General features: G+C 43.3%; 1 protein-coding gene across 1 annotated transcript in view; it reads left to right on the forward strand.

The window, feature by feature from the left end:
* Positions 1-335: 335 nt before the first annotated feature.
* LOC131080476 (amine oxidase [flavin-containing] A-like) overlaps positions 336-19,551 on the forward strand; it is a 36,089-nt gene continuing 16,873 nt past the window's right edge. Inside the window, exons 1-3 of the mRNA XM_058018754.1 lie at positions 336-429; positions 10,605-10,699; positions 11,939-12,076. Of these exons, the coding sequence (XP_057874737.1) occupies positions 384-429; positions 10,605-10,699; positions 11,939-12,076 (279 nt within the window). The 5' untranslated portion in view covers positions 336-383. The remainder of the gene's footprint in view (positions 430-10,604; positions 10,700-11,938; positions 12,077-19,551) is intronic.

Genomic DNA, 19,551 nt, shown 5'->3' on the forward strand with positions numbered 1-19,551 from the left:
GTCCTCGGTGCCCCCGGTGTCCCCGGTATTCCCGGTGACCCCGGTGTTCCCAGTATCCCCGGTGTCCCCGGTGTCCCCGGTGTCCCCGGTGTCCCCGGTGTTCCCAGTATCCCCAGTGTCCCCGGTGTCCTCGGTGTTCCCGGGGTTCCCGAGCATTCCCCGCCCCGTCGGGTCGCACACGGAGCTCCGGGGGGGGGGGGGGGCGTGGCCAGTTGATGCCCCTCCCCCTAACCGCTTCTATTGGTGGAAGGGCGGTGGGGGCACGCCCAGGGGCGGGGCCGGGGCGGGCGGGACGGCGCTGCCGGAGCTCGGGGCTGGGACGGAGCCGCGGCCGCGACCGGAGCCGGCACAGCGGGGACAGCGGGGACAGCGGGGACAGCGCCATGGCCCAGAAATACGACGTGGTCGTGATCGGGGCCGGTATCTCAGGTGGGTCTGGGGGAATGGAGCGGTCTCCATCCCGCCGGGAGCGGCCCCGGAGCGGCGCGGGGCGGTGCGCGGGGGCGATGGAAGCGCAGGGCCGGGACCCGGGGGATTCAGGGGCGCTCGGGGAGGGACGGGGACAATGATCCGTGTCGTGATCGCACAGAGCGCTGCTCCTTGCCTTGGTTCGCTCTTGGTGCGGGTCGGCAGGGAGGCTGGAGGAAAAGTGACTTGGCAGTGCCCGCAGGTGGGAACCAGGCAGGGATACGGGGATGCGGGCTGGGACTGGTGCAGCCAGGCTGGGATTGGTGCACCCTGGCTGGGACTGATCCCCACAAAGGTGGTGTTTTGGCGTGGTTTATTCAGGTTGTCCGTGCAGCGGTGGCAGATGTTTTGTTTGGGAAACTGCTGCAGAATAAACATCTGGGAGTACCTCTGGGTTAGGTTCTGCTGCTGTGAGAAGAGCTGTTCTAGAGGCAGCCCGATTCCCCAAGTGCCGTGGAGTCCTCGCACTTCACCAGGCAACACTTCCCAAAATACTCTTCAGATCTGCTTTCACACCAGCGGCTGTATCATCACCCTTGTGCTTTCAAAACCCCGTTAATTAATTACTTTTATGTTACCTACAATGAGAATGTTGCTGTGTTGGAGAAAATTAGTGTTTAGGTTTAGGTCCCTCAGATCAATTTTGTGTTGGCAGCTTTGGCCAGATCTCAGTTTTCAGGCAGTCCTTCCTTCAGCAGTGATTCAGAAAAAGTGAGTTTTGTGACTGTGCGACTTCAGCGATATTACAGCCATTATTGGTGTGGGTAAAGTTAGGTTTTATTGGTGTTGAGGAGGAGTCAGAGGCTTTCCTTTGGTGTAATCTGCAGTGAATTCATACATAAAGTAGCAAATTGTTTATGCAATTATGTTATTTCCTCTACTAAAATAACAGTAATTGTTTAAATAATTATTTGTGAACATGTAAATAAGCAAAGAATCTCTAGCATCACTAAACAGACAGGAAGAGTGTGGATCTAGATTTCCCTACTTTTTATTTTTACCAGATGTCTGGTAATTTTCCTGCTAGAATGAGACATTTGGTCTTCATCCTTAGGGTTCCTGTAAAATGCACAGAGTGTCCTTAGGGAATTACCACCCATTCTGTGTGCAGCTGATGGTGACATCCTCTTAATGTGGATTTTAGAGCTCTGACAAGCTCTTGTTCCCTTCAGGGTGCCTTGTTCCTTCAGATCCCCAACCTGTTGCAGTGTTTCAGAAAATGCTTTCAGCATTTCTATGTCGTGTCTTGCCTCACTCGTACAAAAACACTGAGTTACTTTGTGACACCTGTGCCTTGGACCAAAGCCTGGTGTGGGGATTGAAATGGAGCCAGGCAGAAAATTTCACGGTGCTCACAGTCCCTGAAAAATTGTCGGTGGCATAAGGAAGACAAGTAAACATGTCACAGCATTCCTGGGGTACAGGAACATTTTTCATGCCAGTGGAAACCCCATGCCAGTGGCACAGACATTGGTGTCTGCCTGTTAGGAATTAGAACAGGCATCATTTTAAGAAAACAGCCATTGAGAAATGGACAATAAATGCCTTATTTAATAATTAATCCATTTTTACTGTACACTGCCTTTCATAGCTGGGGGATTAAACTCTGATCAGCCTCTGGTCTGTTTTGCTTTTCTCACAGCTTCTCTGTTACTGCCATTCCTGCACCAATATGCCTACACCTCAGTTCTGCAAGAGTTTAGACAGTGCTGCTTTCCAGTCTTAAAAACAAAAAAAAAAAGAAAAAGTAATCTGCATCTAGAGTTCTGCTTCTGGTGAAATACATAGTAAATCATGCTCCAGTATGGACAGACTTTCCCCTCCATCTCTCTGATTCCAGTGTTGACTTGCTGAAATTGAATTTGCAGTTGACTCATCTGGTGAGATTTCTGTCTCTTCTCCTTCTGTTGTATTTTAAATACTCACTACCTGGTGCATGCAGGAAGGGGTAGGAAACTCTGGGATAAACTAGTTCTTTACTACAAATGCATGAAATCTGTATGAGGTGTAAGCAAAATGCTGGTTCTGTTAGGTGTGAACTTCCCAGAAGTGATGCTGTGACTTTTAAATTATTTGTCCAGTATTTGTGAAATGAAGCTCAAACCCTGACAGGCAGCTCTGGAGTTGTCTATTCCTCAAAGCACAGCCTGGTCCTGAGAGTGAATTCTGAACAGTGAATTTCTGAACGTGTTCTGCTCATCCCTGCTCCTGCCCTCTGCATGCACACCACAGTGTGGAATTTCTGAACGTGTTCTGCTCATCCCTGCTCCTGCCCTCTGCATGCACATCACAATGTGGCCATTCCAGGGACACAGAATCCCCTCTGCCTGCACGGAGCTGCAGGCTGGGGATGGAGGCAGCTTCTGCAAAGAGTGATTTGGGACAAAAAACTGGATTTCTTCTTTTTGGAAGAAATCTCTGCTTGGGTGGCTTGTACCCCTGGGATTTTCCTGCTGTATCCCATGGAATCTCACTCAAAGTGTCCAGGCTGCATCAGCAAGTGCCTTTGCACAATGCAGAGAGGGAGGTGCAGATTTTGGGATGGATTCCTCTTTCCACTTGGGCTTGCATGTTAAAAATGTGGATAGTGGCCAGTAAAAGCCTCAGGCACATGTTTGTGTCACTCTTAATAGATAATGTCCCCTGTAATACAGTTAATATTGATTACAGCATTTTATACCCGAGCATATTAAATAAACTGGTGCCTGAAGTTAAAGACTTTCCCCATACCCACAGGGAGTTTTTATTTATATGGCTCAAATATTGCTCCCATTTTCTATTTATAGGGTTTTCTGCTGAGCTGAAGAGTGCTGTTGTGGATTGATTTTGACATGATTGATTTTACTAGATTGTGTGTCTGTTGAAACCTAGCAAGCTGATGGCACAAAATGTTGTGAGGAGGGCCTGGGTGCTCAGTCACTCCTCAGGCACTGCTCATTAATAACTGGACAGCATTAAGTGCTCAGAGAATTTTGACAGAAACCTCAGATATTCAGCTTGTCAGATGTGAGGATGACTTCTGTGACCTGTAATTTCTCAAAACTTTCTAACTGACCTTATTGGATCATATTTTCATATGGACAACAAAATGTGCCATGTTGACTCCAAGGTTACCTCCCTGCCATATTTCAAGTTGCTGCTGCAACTTCCAAAAAATAGGCATTAAAAAAGGGCCTGATTTTTCAAAATCAAAGAATATGTTTTCCCTAGACACTTAGAAATAGACAGTCAGTTTTGACCAAGATTTTCCAGCAAAAAAGAATCACAAAAAAACCACACCCTGGAAAACACACCCTGAAAATTCAAGCTTAAATAATTCCTCATTTAGAAAAAAAAAAAAAAAAAAAAGAATGTAAGAATGTAAGCAAAATATGTTAACTTTTTTTCATGGGAATATATTCATGTGCCAGCCTCACCTCATGTGGAAGCCAAGTTTATCAGAAGATTGCATGGAGAATTAATAGTGTTTGTCTACATAATGCAAACCAGAGAGGCAGCAGATATGGAGAAGTATGTCCTGAAGCAGAGAAGTCCAAAAAATTTTGTATGCAAATGTGGTTTGGAAGAAATTTCAGCACATTGTGTTACAAACATAAAACACAAGAGAAAACCAGTCATAACTGAATCTTCCACTTAAGACTATAATTCACTGGCATGGATAGTTTTTGTTTCCACAGAAAAATATGTTTGTTTTTATCTAGAAAAGAGGAGATTGCATGGTTCTACAAAATCAAAGCTGAGATTTCCCAGCCATGTGCAGGAAGCAGCACTGTTTTCTGCTGCACTTATGGAGGATTCCAAGGGCCAGAAATCATAGGAAAAGCTGGGATGTAAAAATAGCAATGATCAGCCTTTATATAGAAATAAAACATATGATATATTATTAAGACATTTTTGTTTTCCTCTCTGTGTTGGCATCTCCAGCTCCACAGTGTGTGACTGACAGCCTCACCCCTCAAGCTACCTACGCCTTGGCTTTGGGCTCTGAGTGAGAGACTGAATAATGAGCAAATGCAGATTTTCCTCCTTGCCATCCTGGCAGCACAGCTCCTGTTGTACACTGCCCTGTTTGTTTTGACAGCACGCCAAGCTGCTGGTGGGTGGTGGTGTCAGATAAACTGTCAAACACACACAGTTGTTGGTGGGAGATAGAATCAGTCTGACCTGTGTAAATCTGGAGTAGTTTTCAATAATTTTTTTCCCCCCCTGCTGTTACTTCTGTATTTACCTGGGATTTGACCTATAGGAATGCAATATTTGATTCATAAAATGTATTCTCTGATTATCACTTTGCATTTGGCCTGTGCTGGGTTCCAGCTACCTGGTTCCTTCCTTCCTTCTTTCTGGAGCCAAGCAGAAAGCTGATAATGTTGTTATTTCATAGCAGAGATTCCTAAAGACCATTTTTGGGGATGCAGAAATAAATAAGAATGTTTCTCAGAGCTCTGAGTTCCCAATGTACGCCTAGCAAGCTGACTGTCATTATGACAAAACTTTACAGCAAGAACAAAACTCCCAGAATCCCATACAAAGTGTAATGGATGCTTTATACAGTAATTGCAAATAAGCAGAAGTACCAATTTCCATTTGCCTTCTTCTTCATAATGTGCTCTTCTGGTTTGCTACTGAAGTCTTATGAGTGTTATTTGCCTCAGCAAGCAAAAGAAATAGCAAAGTAGTTACAACAGATCCCTAAAAATACCCTAACATAACAAAACCAGGCATGGGACAGGCATTATGTCTTTTCTGGAAATACTAGCACTGATGTTATTGGTATTTGTGGTGATGACATTGATCATAAATTAGCAGCAACATTTTTTGACATTCTTTTTCAGTTAAAAGTCACCATTTAGGTAACAGGAATTTATTCTGGACAACACTAACTAAAAAAATTGTCAATAGTCATAGCATGTGTGTAATTACCTTGGTTGTTTCCATTACTAGGTAGGATCAAACTTTCATTATTTTAATGTGTAATTGGAGGAAAGATGCCTCATTTCCAACCCTGTGCTTATACTCATTAACTTTTTCTGCCTTTGTTTTGGGGGAGGGCATTACTTTGGGGAAGGAAAGTTTACTGCAAGAAGCTGTGGACGTGAAAAAATCACAGTGGGTGTGTGTGGAGTGATTTTCTCCTTGGAATAGAATTCCCTCTTCCTGCCCACTGCATTTCTGCTAACACTGTCCATGAGAAAGCGTCTTTGTGTCCTTCAGAACAAGGCTTGCATCTGTAAGAAGAATTTAGACAGTGATGCCATTGAGACCAGTAAGTGGCTTGGTCTCATTTGAACGATGTACTCTGTAGTAGAAAATATTTATTCTCTTTTTGTTAAGATCTTTGCTGAATCAAGTGAATTTTTTTTTCCTAGAAGGGAAAAAATACTGATGAAAAAGAGATTAAATAGATTTACTTGAAAAGGACAAAATACATTAACTCAATCTCTCTTCAGTGCCAAGGATTCTACAAGAAGGGACATGAAAGAAAGTATGGCAAGATAAAACATGGTTTCTGACAAGCAGAAAATTTGTGATGTTACGGTATTAGGCAACACTGAATTAGAAATAAATGTAGACTTGTGATCCACACTGTGTGTTCTTGCTCTTTTCTGTGGATTTAAGATGCTCCTACTGAATTAATAGCATTGTTGGCTTGGGGTCTTTTTATATTTTCAGTGGAAATTTAAAAATCTTTAAATCCTTAGTCAGTGAAAGGAAACAATTTTTTCATTCTCAGCTTTCTGTGTGTTGTTGCCCATTAGTGGCTTCTCTGGTAAATCTGATGTAACTGGGCACATTTTAATTGTATTTTCAAACTTAAATAAATGCTACAATGTACACAAAAATTCCAGTCAAAGGGTAATCAAGGTTGCAGGAGGAGAATAAAGAGATGAGGAAGGGAGATTTTTCCCTATGGTGATGGCAGAAATGTTTTGCATCTCTCATTGACAGGTTCATTTTTACGTGCCAAAGGGATTTCTAGTTGGAAAAATGAGAGCTGATTTTAAGGTGATCATTGCCAGGTTTAATTACTCAATTGTGTTTAGAAAAAGTTAGGGTTTCCATCAATGAAACAGTAAAAATAATCGCAGCATTAGAATGCCATTACATTGGAACTTTAATAATGATATATTGCCAATTCTCTTATTTTACTGACGTGTATTAGAAAAATGAGCAAAAAAAGTCTTAAAATTATTCTCCCACTCAAGATCAGAAAAATGCAGGGATTTTACAGGAAGATTTTCCCCCTTTTGCTCAATTAAATCTTGCTAGAACACTACAGTAATGAGTTAATCATCTTTCTCACAATGTGTCTTTCCCATGTTGTCTACAGTAGGGTGGATTAATAAGGATTTTATGAAGGAATGTTCTGTATTTACAGAGCCTAGATTTTGAAAACTATAACTCTGTACTGCTAGTATATACTCTATACTGTTAGTATACAATCACTAGGACATTCCCAATGAAGTAACTTTTAAAAACTCTCACTGTTTGTGCTGTTGAAATCATCTCTGCTCACATGGTCTGTATCAACCCCAGTATTGAGGCAACTTGGAATTATTCTCATAAATCTTCACCTATAAACACTTCCCTACAAAACAGAGAACCATTTTCCTTATTACAGAACTCCTCTGGAATCAAGTTCAAGTCTCTTCAGTCCCAGTGTTGTTCACTACCTATGGAGTTGAACTTTTCTTTCCTGTGAAGTAGAGATGGGCTTTGTTGTATTAAAAAATTCAGTATAGTTCAGTGTCCTTATGTTTCAGTCATGGGGTGTGTCTTGTGGTCTGCAGGTTGGCATCAATTCATCTTAATTTCTTTTCTTTTTCTTTTTTTTTTTTTCTTTTTTTAACTGCATATCCAGTGTTTTGATGCACTTCAAAGGGCTTTACTTGTGGTAGCATTATGGCAATTTTCTGGCACGAAAGCAGCCACAGTATGATCTGTAGCACCAGCAATTCTGAGTCCTTAATAGCACTGCAGAATCAATAGGAACAGAGCTTTCCTGCCTGGCATCCTCAGAGGAGGGGAGCTGCTTGTGAGATTTCCATAGAAACCCTTGTGGAGGATGTCTGACCTTGTTTGTTCTCATTTTGCAATAAGTGAATTTCCAGAGCAGAATGAGCTGTGGTTTTGGCAGGCTCCTCCTGCCTTGCTGAGGCAAGTGCTGTATTTCTAATTCATGGAATTAGGGGATATCTGGAAGGAGTTTGTCCAGTGATTTGGGGTGGTTTCCAGCTTTATCTCAGGGCTGCACTGGGGGCAGGTGGAGGTGACACAGCCACAGGGGTGTCTGCCCAGAGTCACAGCTGCAGACACTGGAGAGTTGTCACTGCCTGGTCTGAGCGCTGAGCCCAGGGCTCCATTTGGCCTGGAATAATGTGTCTGTGAGGAATGGTTTGGATTGGAAGGGACCTTAAAGCCCATCTCATTCCACCCCTTGCCATGGGCAGGGGCATCTCCCACTAGACCAGAACTCCCAAAGCCCCATCCAGCCTGGCCTGGAGCACTTCCAGGGATGGGGCATCCACAGTTTCTTCCCTGCTCCTTTCTCATGATCATCCCTCCTCATGATCATCCTCTCTGGGATGGAGATGATGTGGAGGAAGTGGGAGGATGGCTCCATGCAGCCTGAGGGGAGCTGAGCAGGCAGGGATGAGGGAAGGAGCAGGAAGGGAGAAGGTCTCATTCCTCCTTCTCTCATTCTTACCCCATCAATCAATCAATCAATCAATCAGTCACTCTCTGGTGTCCAGTCCTGTCCAGGATACTGGAACAGCAACAAAAGTCTTGAAAACTCAAGTTATGGAGAAGTTGAAGGGTAAATATGCAGTTAATTTAGAGGTTAATAAAAACCACAGAAGCTTCATGACCTGTGGGGTGCTTCAGATGAACCTGTGGAAGGCCCTGAACCTGGTGTGCTTCACTGCCACCAGGATGGAGCTAAGGAGGTGGGTCCAACAGACAGAGATAGAGACAGACATGGAGGTGCTGTGGGTGGGTGTTGTTCCAAGCCTTCTGTTTTAAAATAAAATAGTTTCCATGCTTTAAGCAAGTAAATGTGTAGTAGCAATCTTAAATAAACATATTTTGTATTGTTTATACTTGTGAGTCATGCCCTCTCCCAGTTCCCAGTAAGGCATTTCTGTCTCAATGTATTTCTTGCTGTTTCCCAGTTTATGAAACTTCAAACCCTTTTTCTTTTTTTGGGACCAGTTTTTCAGATGACCATTGGGTTAACAGTAATGGAACTTCACCACCTGTAAGTCTGGAGAACAAGTGCAGTTTAACAGGCAAACAGATTACAGAACCTCAGTCACATACAGCATGTTCTTCACCCCTTAGCAGCCCTTCTTTATTTGGATACATCCCATAATTAAGCTGTAATCCAGTAGTGAGCTTAACTTCCAACTCGGTCCAGTGTGACCATTACTCTTCCAAAACAACTGTGGCAGGAATAGAGCTGTGGTATTCAGCATGAAATTATGGTCTTAGGCACCAAAGATTGCATTTAATTTTTTTTTTCATACCTAGGCCAGATTTCTTTTGGCTTCATGATCAATTTTTTCAAGGCATGTATATCTAAAGTAAACTTTCTTACAAAAGAATTACCCACTCATGTCTGAGTGTCCACTGGTATTTATACAGAATGCAGAATTCAACATTTTATTTTATACATGTAAGATATCCACAAAACCTGCTGTATCTCTTGAAATCTCATTTTTCTGCATATAAAAAATTATGTATTTTTAAGAAAATATTGCAGTTTGTGTTTTCAACATCATAGATTTGTGTCTTCTACGTTTATGGTGGGGAGGAAGAGAAACCATCACTGAATGGATTAACGAATTAGTTAGAAAAAAATTATTTCTAGAGTTTCATGGAGGAAAAACATTACCACTGAAACAAATTAGATCAATTTGTAATATATCCACTCCACTGAAAAATGGCTTCCAATTAAAAAAAATAGAATATTAAATAGATGGAAGAATTAAGTATACTTTGGCTCCAGCAGCAATCTGAAGAATATGGTGCAAGGGTGTAAAATTACTTTTAGATGAGTATGAAAATTATATATATATATATATATAATTTCTGCCTATGTAAGACATTTGAGCTTCCTCAGTTCTGGTTTCCAGTGAATGGTGTTCCATTTTCCCATTAAATATTCTATGTATAGCAGTTTATGGTCAATTCTGCATTGCCCTTAGAATAAAGGAGTACATTTAACTCTTCCCAGAATGATTCCTCTCCCCTGGTCTTTCCAGACATGCCTTCTTTGTAAGACTCACAAAAAGTTGATTTTAATCACATTTCAAGGTAGTGTAATAAACATGAGGGTAATATTGTTACTCCTGCCTGCAGGATATCTTGGAAGTGCTGATCAATAGGGCTGCCTTTTGTGTACCTAAGGAGGGGAAGCAACTCCCAAGAAACAATGCTTCAGTGCCAAATTGGCCTGCAGGGCAGTGGCATAATCTGATTTCACCAACTCATGATTGCTTTTTACAATTTCAGCTCCCATCTGTCAGGAGCAGAGAGGTCTTCTGTCCTATTGAATTTTCAGCTGTCTCTAGTGGCTCCATCACAAAGTCCCATAATTAGATGATTTTTGCTGAGACCATAATTCCACTTATAAAGTATCTGCATGCAGCCTGTTTGATTGTCATGGTCAAACTCCATTGCTGAAAATGAATCCTGACAGTGAAGCAGACTTTCCTCTGCGTGTGAATGAGGCCAAGGGCCAGCAGAGGAGCAGAGCTGATGTGGGAGAGGAGCATTTTTGATGTCACTGCAGCACAAATGGCCCCCAAGCTGGGTGTTGCCTTTCCATAGGCTGCACAAATGGAGAGTAGGATGTGTGTCTGCCCCTTAATAATTGAAGTTTTGCTGCTTTTAAAACGCCAAAATGCCAGTTCAAGGAGGAAGCTTCAGTCTGTGAGTGGTTATAAAATACAACTAAGCAGCAGCCACATGGTTTCTGTGGTGAGATACCATGCAAAGCTCCTAGCTTCTCTCAGGGATTTTTGAGAGCAATCCATTGAAATCTCTGACCTTGAAGCTTTAGTTCAGTTTTTGACCATGAATGTAGCTAATTGCTGCCACTGACTTTAATGCACCTTCTCTTTTTTTGCCAGGTTTGTCAGCTGCCAAATTGCTGTCAGAGGCTGGGGTCAGCGTGGTGGTCCTTGAGGCCCGGGACAGAGTGGGAGGCAGGACATTCACCATCAGGGTAAGTGCTCCATGAGGTGTGAACTCTCTTTTGTGTTGGTCTACAGTGGGACAGATGCCACTCCTGCTATTTTGACCCGGGGAACTGCAATTACTTTGATCCAGGGAACTGCAGCTTCAGCTCAATCCCTCAGAAGGTGACAGAGCAACTAATCCAAAAGCCATCAGTCAGCATGTGTTCACCAAGAAGAATCCCTGCTTGGCCTACCTGACAGCCTTCTAAGGTGCAGCGACGGGCTTAGTAGATGAGGGAATAATGAATATTGTCTACCTAGTCTTCAATAGTGTGTTGAAAAGCATCATCTGGGACCAGGAATGTCAGAGCATTTCCCCCTTGCATACTGCAACAGGCACGATAACTTAGAGGCCTGTAAGAAGCAGCCTGAGTAGGACCAGACATCATTATGGCTCAGACATATGTTTTAAAATGTCTTGAAATTGTCTGAAATAACACTCCTGCTTCTAAAAATGAAATGCATCTTGATTTCCATTAGAAAAACAAAGGAAAGAAATGAAGAGTCACTTGTGGCACAGGATAATGTAATACAGACATTACCTCTGCTTCCCACCCTGGAACTGAGGGAGGTGTAAATTATGTCAGGAGCCATTGCTGGGGAACCAGAGATAAACAGTGGTGTTCCAGCAGAAATCATTGTGTGTGAAACATGGAGCATAAACACCATCCTTCTGTGACACTGAGAGTGCCAGGCTGAAAATACTCACTATAAACAGTGTTCAAGAGTTACTGTCTTGGGAGATCAGCCTGCTGTGATAGTGTACATCCCTGAAACCTGCTGCCTTCTTCCCACTGCCCAACTGGGTGCTGAGGGGTGCATGGAGCACCTTTCATGGCAGGCATGGCTGGGGTCCCTGCCCAGACAGGCTGGAGCCAAGGGGGGAAGAGCTGGAAAGGAGATTTAATCTCCTGGAAAGCTGCAGTGCAGTGCTCAGCACCTGCAGCACCAAGTCTGAGCAGGTATCTAGAGAGAGAAAACAAGCCTTGATGCTGGAGGTGGTTTCAGCTGCAGAAATGTTTTGCAATTACAAGAAAAATAATGTGAATTTCTTGAACATCTCCAGGGGTGGTGACTCCAGCCCCTCCCTGTGCAGCCCATTTCCAGGCTCAACAACCTTTCCCATGGACAAATCCATTCAGTATGGAATAATTCTTTCTGCTTCTAGATGTTTGTATTGAGGAGCTTCCTGCACAGCTTCTGATTCTTGTATTCTTTGTTCCCAGAATGACAAAGTGAATTATGTAGATGTTGGTGGATCTTATGTGGGACCTACCCAAAACCGGATTCTGCGACTGGCAAAAGAGCTGGGGGTGGAGAACTATAAAGTGTATGTTGAGGGCCACATGTTCCAGTACAAAGGGGTAAGTGTTGCGTATTGCAAATATTGTAAGTATATTGCATTTCCATGCTGAGGTACCCAAAGGTGGCACTGAAACTTGGAAATTACTGACAGTCATCAAAAGTGTTTCATTTAAAACTTACCCACAGTAATCCAGACAGCACCTGCTTGAAGTGGTGTTATTCTGTTTTAATTTGTTGGGAGTGTGACAAATGGTTCTTTTTTTTTTTTTAGCTGTTCAAAAAATGCAGCTGACAAGAGCTGAAATACCTGGGATGCATATGGCATATTGTCTTTGAACATACCCTCCAAAGAAGTTTTGCCTGAAATTCAGGAAATACTTGTTCAGAAATAAAAGGCAAATTTAAATTTTAAAAATAATAATATTGATGGATAGTGTTGAATGAGGATACTGGACAACAGTATTATGAAACCAGCCTGGGAGTAGGATAATATATTTTGCCCATATGACTGGATTCACATGAGATCTCTCCCAGCCCTATAGAGTGGGACTGATCTCACAAAAGGGTGTTTGGAAGTTAATTATCCAATCTGAGACTCTGACCTTCCCTATCTAGCTAATGGTGCCACACAAGCCCTTCCCAAGAGTCACCAAAATGTCCCCTCTGAGGTCTGGGGCAGCCACAGGAGTCCAGGTGGCCACTCTTGAGCAAGTCCTGGTGTGGCTAAAGTGAGCAGCAATGAAACTCAGAGCAGATTTCCTGCCTTTGTTCCAGATCTTTAGCCCACTGATTTTTTTTTGCACAGGTCCTACCCAGGACCTGCTGCCAAAACCAGTGCAGGGTGAGAGCAGCAGGGAGAAGGACAAAGAAAGGCCTAAGATTCATAGGGGTGAGATGTGACTGTCTGTATCCATGACTCAAAGTTATGGATACAGACAGTCCATAACTAAAACTATTATTTTAATTTGCAAAAACCATCACTTTCAATTTCTTAAAATATATTCTTTAGTTTTGGCACTTAACAGACTCTGGCAGAACCAGACTTGAAGCCTGTATGAGTCAGAGTTGACATACTTGATACAGACAAGCCATCCTATGTGATGGCTCCTTAATTGGTTTCTTTTCTATTACCTTTCCACTTTTTTTCCCTAAGAATTAGAGCAATGTGTTCACACTGCAAAGTTTTGCCATCTGGTTCTGCAAGCACTCCTTATTGGGCAGATTGATGCCATGCTCATAAACCAGGCACATCTTAAACGATTGCTCAGCCACTCCATAATGCTAAAAAACTGACTTGTCACCCCCTCATGCAAAATTGATGTAATTCCACAGCAAGAGGGATGGGCTGGTTTGTACCAGCAGAATGTTTGTCCCACTCTAATTTAAGCTCAGGCATGAATATCTCAGCATCCTAAAAGGCACTTATCTTCTTTATGTTAAATAAAAGGCTCTAATGGGTCACATTACTTCGAGCCCTTAATCCATTTTGACACCAAAGCTGCAGCTTTTTATTGTCCCACATTGCATTATGCACGTCCCTGCTAATGACCGTGTAATTTTGTATGTTTTCTTTGAAGTGAAAGCATATTTCTAAGCAAGAGGCAGCATTATGAGCTATTCAGCTGGATCACAGGCTGTGGATCAATTCTGGATTTGTCATCACGGTCCTGCTGAGCTAATCAGGGTCTCAAGGGAGCTGTAATTGTTGGACATGGGTGACAGCAAAGGGGCTTTAAGGTATCCCAGATTTCAGCACCGGGTGAATAATAATGATGCTTTTCTTCCTGTAGGTCTCATTTCTCCCACATTCTCTTCCCATGAATTGTAGCCCTTTAATTTTCTTTTCCTAAGGTTTTGCACAGCTCTTTCTCCTTTCTTTTTCCTTGAGACATTGTGCAGCCACCGTGCCCTTTGATTTAGGGACGTGTTGTTGGACCCTCTCTTATATCCCCCTTCTAGAAGAAGTTTTTTAAGCTCCATCTGTGCAGTCCTGGCTGTTGGCTGGGCTGCTCAGTGCCCAGGGCTCTTTACCTGCCTCTCTTTTACCTGCCTGCTGCACTCTGCTGCCAGGAAGGATGCTGAGGTGCAGGAAGGGGTTTGTGCTCTCCCTGCTGCAGATGCACCCCTCACATTCCTTAAAGATGCTCCAGGAGCACAAGCACAAATCCCACAATACCACACAGTACCAAGTGGTATTTCCTAGATGGCAGAAAGTGTTAGCAAAGAGATTATTTGACATTAAAGGATCATCTCAAACAGAAATTAAATATTGAACTGAAATATGGATGTTTTCAGCTTCTTGGGCTGATGCACCATCATCCATGGGCCACCTGCAGACCTTGGAAGGTCTGATTAAATCTTCTCCCCTTGTGTCTCAGCTCTCTGGTGTTTGTCTGGTGGCTGTCCAGGAGTGTGGAGCCAGGGCCAGACAGGAAGGTCTCCTCCCAAGAGCTTTCTCCAGAGCCTGCAGGGCTGTGTGGTTTTGTCAGAGGGGAGAGGAACTTCTGAGCAATGACTAAGCACAGGTTTAGCTGCACTTGTGACATCTGTATGTAATATCCAGCACCCTTGGATTAAGAGATTTTTGGTCTTCTCTTTAACTCAACAATCAGTTCAGCTTGGCTTTTTGTGGAGATTTCCAGGATACTGCTTGGATTGAGCTGGGAGAAAGTGGGAAAATTATTTATCCGAGCAGCGGAAGCAGCCAAGAGAAAGTGAAAATCTCCAGAGGGATTTAATGAGATTCTCTTCTGTGACAGGAATTTTTCCCATATCTGTGTGGAAAAATTCCACATACTGCAAGCTTTAATAACCGAGTTGCTTCATTGGTGCAGGTTTCCTTTGTAGTTACATTTTCTTTGAAAATCCAAATATGTCACTATTGATGATTATTATAATTTTCTTTCTTTCTTTCTTTCTTTCTTTCTTTCTTTCTTTCTTTCTTTCTTTCTTTCTTTCTTTCTTTCTTTCTTTCTTTCTTTCTTTCTTTCTTTCTTTCTTTCTTTCTTTCTTTCTTTCTTTCTTCCTTCCTTCCTTCCTTCCTTCCTTCCTTCCTTCCTTCCTTCCTTCCTTCCTTCCTTCCTTCCTTCCTTCCTTCCTTCCTTCCTTCCTTCCTTCCTTCCTTCCTTCCTTCCTTCCTTCCTTCCTTCCTTCCTTCCTTCCTTCCTTCCTTCCTTCCTTCCTCCCTCCCTTCCTTCCTCCCTCCCTCCCTCCCTCCCTCCCTCCCTCCCTCCTCCTTCCTTCCTTCCTTCCTTCCTTCCTTCCTTCCTTCCTTCCTTCCTTCCTTCCTTCCTTCCTTCCTTCCTTCCTTCCTTCCTTCCTTCCTTCCTTCCTTCCTTCCTTCCTTCCTTCCTTCCTTCCTTCCTTCCTTCCTTCCTTCCTTCCTTCCTTCCTTCCTTCCTTCCTTCCTTCCTTCCTTCCTTCCTTCCTTCCTTCCTTCCTTCCTTCCTTCCTTCCTTCCTTCCTTCCTTCCTTCCTTCCTTCCTTCCTTCCTTCCTTCCTTCCTTCCTTCCTTCCTTCCTTCCTTCCTTCCTTCCTTCCTTCCTCCCTTCCTCCCTTCCTCCCTCCCTTCCTCCCTCCCTCCCTCCCTCCCTCCCTCCCTTCCTCCCTTCCTCCCTTCCTCCCTTTGCCTTTCCCTTTCCCTTCTTTCCCATCAGTTAGCATGGTTACATGCACTCCTTTAATGTCAGTCAGGAATCTTTTTTGGTGTCCTGTCCTTGTAAATCTGTAATTTAAAAACTTAAGTGTTTGTTATGAGCTCTTTCCAGCTAAATTTCTCTGTGGCTACTGTCCCATAGTTCATCAAGAATGCTTTTGGACTGAGAAAGGGCAGATGTGCTGGATTGTCCCTTCCCTGAGCTGGCAGACAGCTTTTTGTTTTAACAGAGGTCCTTGAAGCTCTGTTTTCACCTTTTTTAGTAGAAGGTCCTAAAAAGTAAAGGCACTGGCCTTGCTGTGGTATTAACCCTCTCTATAACTGCATTCCTCCAATATCTGGTAGCAGCACACACCCCATGTAATATTACTTCAAAAAGAATTATGATTTTATATAATCAAAATTATATAAAATTACTTAATAAAGAATTATGTACTCAATACATAATTAATACATACATACATACATACATGTACTTAATACATATTACTTAATAAAGTAATATGTACATATTAATATTACTTAATAAAGAATTATGATTTTCAGAGGGGATAACACTCAATAAAATATTAAAATTTCCATACAGTGCTTCAGATTAGCCCTGTAGTCTCTCTTTCCTTCCCCCTGCCTTTAGATGAAGAGCTCAGAGTGCAGTAGTGGCTCTGTGACTGAGACTCTGCCCATCAGCCCAAATTTGCTGTTCAGACAGGGGTCAGACAGCCCCAGCCCAGCACTGCTCCCAGGGCTAGACCTGCTGGAAGGAAGGATTCTCTCCTGATTCTCTCCAGGCAATCACAGCCCCTGCTCTGGGCGTGGGGGATGCTCCTCCTGTGCTTCCTGATGTGTGCCCTGCCCCTGGCACAGCAGGCAGGAGACCGACTTGCCTTTCTCTTTGTGTGGCAAAATTGTCTGCTCCTCTGGCACAATCTGAGACTTGGGGTGGTGGCACAGCTTGGGGTTAATTCCTCTAGTTTTGGCTGCAAGCCCCAGCATAGCCCTGGGCAGGGAAGGGACCTTGCAGAGCTCATCTCTCACTGCCTTTCTAACCACTGAGGGAAGGTGCTTGAGGATCTTGTTTCCTTTGGATTGGTGTGGGGTAACTAATCCAAGCAGGCAGCAGGACTCAGACCTGAGGCCTGCAGGAAACCACTTGACATGGCAGGAAATGAAAAAAAAAGAGTTAGATAAACTCTGTGGGTCAGTCAGGCAGCCATGTGTTAGCACGGGAGCTAAGCCAGTAGGTTATTTGCTTTTCAGTTAAGAAAACAGTAGTCCTGAAAATAATACATCCAGAACACTATAAACTTGTTTAAAAATGGAATATTGCAAGGCCTCCCCTGTTTGCAGTGAGCTCCTCTGTGAAACTGGCAGCCAGAGCTCTTCTGCCTAGCAGGGAGACAATATTAAAACCAAATTAATAACTTACCAGCCCAGCTCACTGGGGCTGGATTTACTCCCTGCTGTGGAGATACTTGTGCCAGAGAGAAAGCTGGAGAACTGATGTGTCTGAGGCTGTTGGGAAATGGGAATTTCTTTCCTGGAATTTGCTAGAGTTGGCTTTCCTCTGCTCCCATCTCTGATAGGTACAGCCCCACCACACAAGGGTCACTGTGTCTGGGAACTATTTCAGCCTCTCTGAATTCAGCCTTAGCCTCTTCCAGGTCTGTTAGCACTGTTGTGTTTTTCCAGCTTTTCTTGCAATTGGGCTCCAGTCTTACTGAAGTTGTGGGTTTTTTGCATGCAGAAGAGAGCAACAAGTAACACAACTTTAGACTTTTTTAGTTATCATTTGGCATTTTATATTTCTCAGGAGGTGTGTATTCCCATTGATCTCCTTGGGCTATGCCATTAACCAAATATGTTTTAAGCTGAGCAAGCTAAGGATAGGAGAGCTGTTTGCAAGGTACATCACTCTGTACAAGCACAGTCATCAGAAGGACTTTTGGAAAGAGATTTTCACTGAAAAATGTAAAACTGGGAGCTTTTTCCCACTACTCCTGATTAGAACAGGCTTATCTTTTCCCTTTGCCCCCCTGCAGTATCAACAGGACATAAGGGCAGGGATAATTTCTCCTCACCCTGATTTGGGTGGCCTGGCAGCATTGCACCCCATCTCTGCTGAAGGGCAGAATTTTTGGGGTTAAATCATGTCAAGGAAGGAATGTCAAACACAGGTGGGTGGCACCTGCGTTCCCAACCAGAAAAAAAAGACTAGCAATAAATGAATTTTGAGAAGCAGTGTTTGATGATCTTTTAGAAGAGCAAAATGTTGTGCAATAAGAATAAAATTGTTATTTGTGTGTTACTGCTTGGTATCAGTATTTCCTAGTTTGATACAGCTTTAGTTCATGACAGTAAAAGCTGTAGGATGCAGTATATCCCTTTGCATGCACTATTTGGCCCTCTTTTTTTGTGGCTGAACAGTGCTGCAGCCTGGCACTGAGAAATTATCCTCAAGGGAAAGGAGGAGCCTGTGTCTTTGGAGGATTCCCTGCTGGGAGCTCACAGGAGCATTTACTCTGCTCTTGCCACGGCAGAAGTGCTTTGCGTGCAGGTGTGCACCTGGAAAAGCCTCCCCCTGCCACCTTCCTTCAGTGTAAGCCTGAAAAAGAACAAGATAGGCATAAAAGAGAGAAAAAATATCTGGTACGTGGCATTCACAGTCTCTGAAAAAACCCCTTTGCCCAGGGTTTTTCTCCTGGGAAGCTGAGAAGCCTCAGAGAAAAGGAAAACAATTCTTATCTCATTTGCTTCTCCTGTGTTGTGCTCACGTGTGGAATGTGTTTGGAGATTGTTTACCCACAGGTGATTGTTTCATTGGATTCTGTGTGAGTTGTTTTCACTCTTTGGCCAGTCAGGGCCAAGCTGTGTTGAGACTCTGGAAAGAGTCATGAGTTTTCATCATTATCTTTTCAGCATTTAGTACGTGTCCTGTCTGTATTCTTTAGTATAGTATAGTATTCTTTAATATAATATAGTATCATAAAGTAATAAATTAGCCTTCTGAGAACATGGAGTCAGATGCATCATTCCTCCCTGCCATGGGGATCCCTGCAAAGACAATAGTGGTCCACAAGACTGAGATTACATACCCAGAAATCCAGAGGTAACCAACCACCTCCTGGTGACTTGAAAGTACAACATTTGTTGGAAATTTAAAAAAAAAAAAAAAAAAAAACCACAACAACAAAAAAACACCAAAAAAATTGAAATTGGGAATCTCAGGCTGAACTAATTGCTGAGATCACCAGCTGGTGCTTTGCTTGCTGTGGTCCCTCACCCACATACATTTGCCTCCCTTACTGTACCTATCCCGGGGCTGACAAAAGTTCACCAAAGTGTAGGAATTTCAGTATTTTACTGCTTTTGGCAAGTCTGAAAGCTCACTATGATCACTGAGTTTTCCTTTGCATCCTTTATCTTTGTTATGATCTTTGCAGAGAAAGATGTTCTGCAGAATATCAGATATCAGAAACCCAAATGTATTTACACACAAATACACAATTATCAGCGGGGAAGATCAACCCATTCTCTCTCAGCAAGTGTGGGGAAGGTGTGTTTGGCTCCTGCTTTGTGTCCTCTGTCCCTGGGTCCCCATTTTTTGCATTTGAATCACTGCAGCCTCTCTCTTGATCTGTGATTCTCACCTGCCAGGTGTGATGGGCTCCATGGCACTGAAAAGCAGGTTGCAAATTGCTTCAGCACCACAGCTCCTGCCTGTCAGAGTCAGAGTGTTCCCTGCATCCTCACACCAACTTCTGGCACAGCTGGAAGGGCAGAGGACAGAGAGGTCTGATGAGAAATTCACCACTGACTTACCTGGGGGAAGGTTCAAAGCAAATTAATGAAATATTACCTCCCGTCCTGTTTCAGATTAAA

This window comes from Melospiza georgiana, chromosome 2 (genome assembly GCF_028018845.1).
Source record: "Melospiza georgiana isolate bMelGeo1 chromosome 2, bMelGeo1.pri, whole genome shotgun sequence".
NCBI lineage: Eukaryota > Metazoa > Chordata > Aves > Passeriformes > Passerellidae > Melospiza > Melospiza georgiana.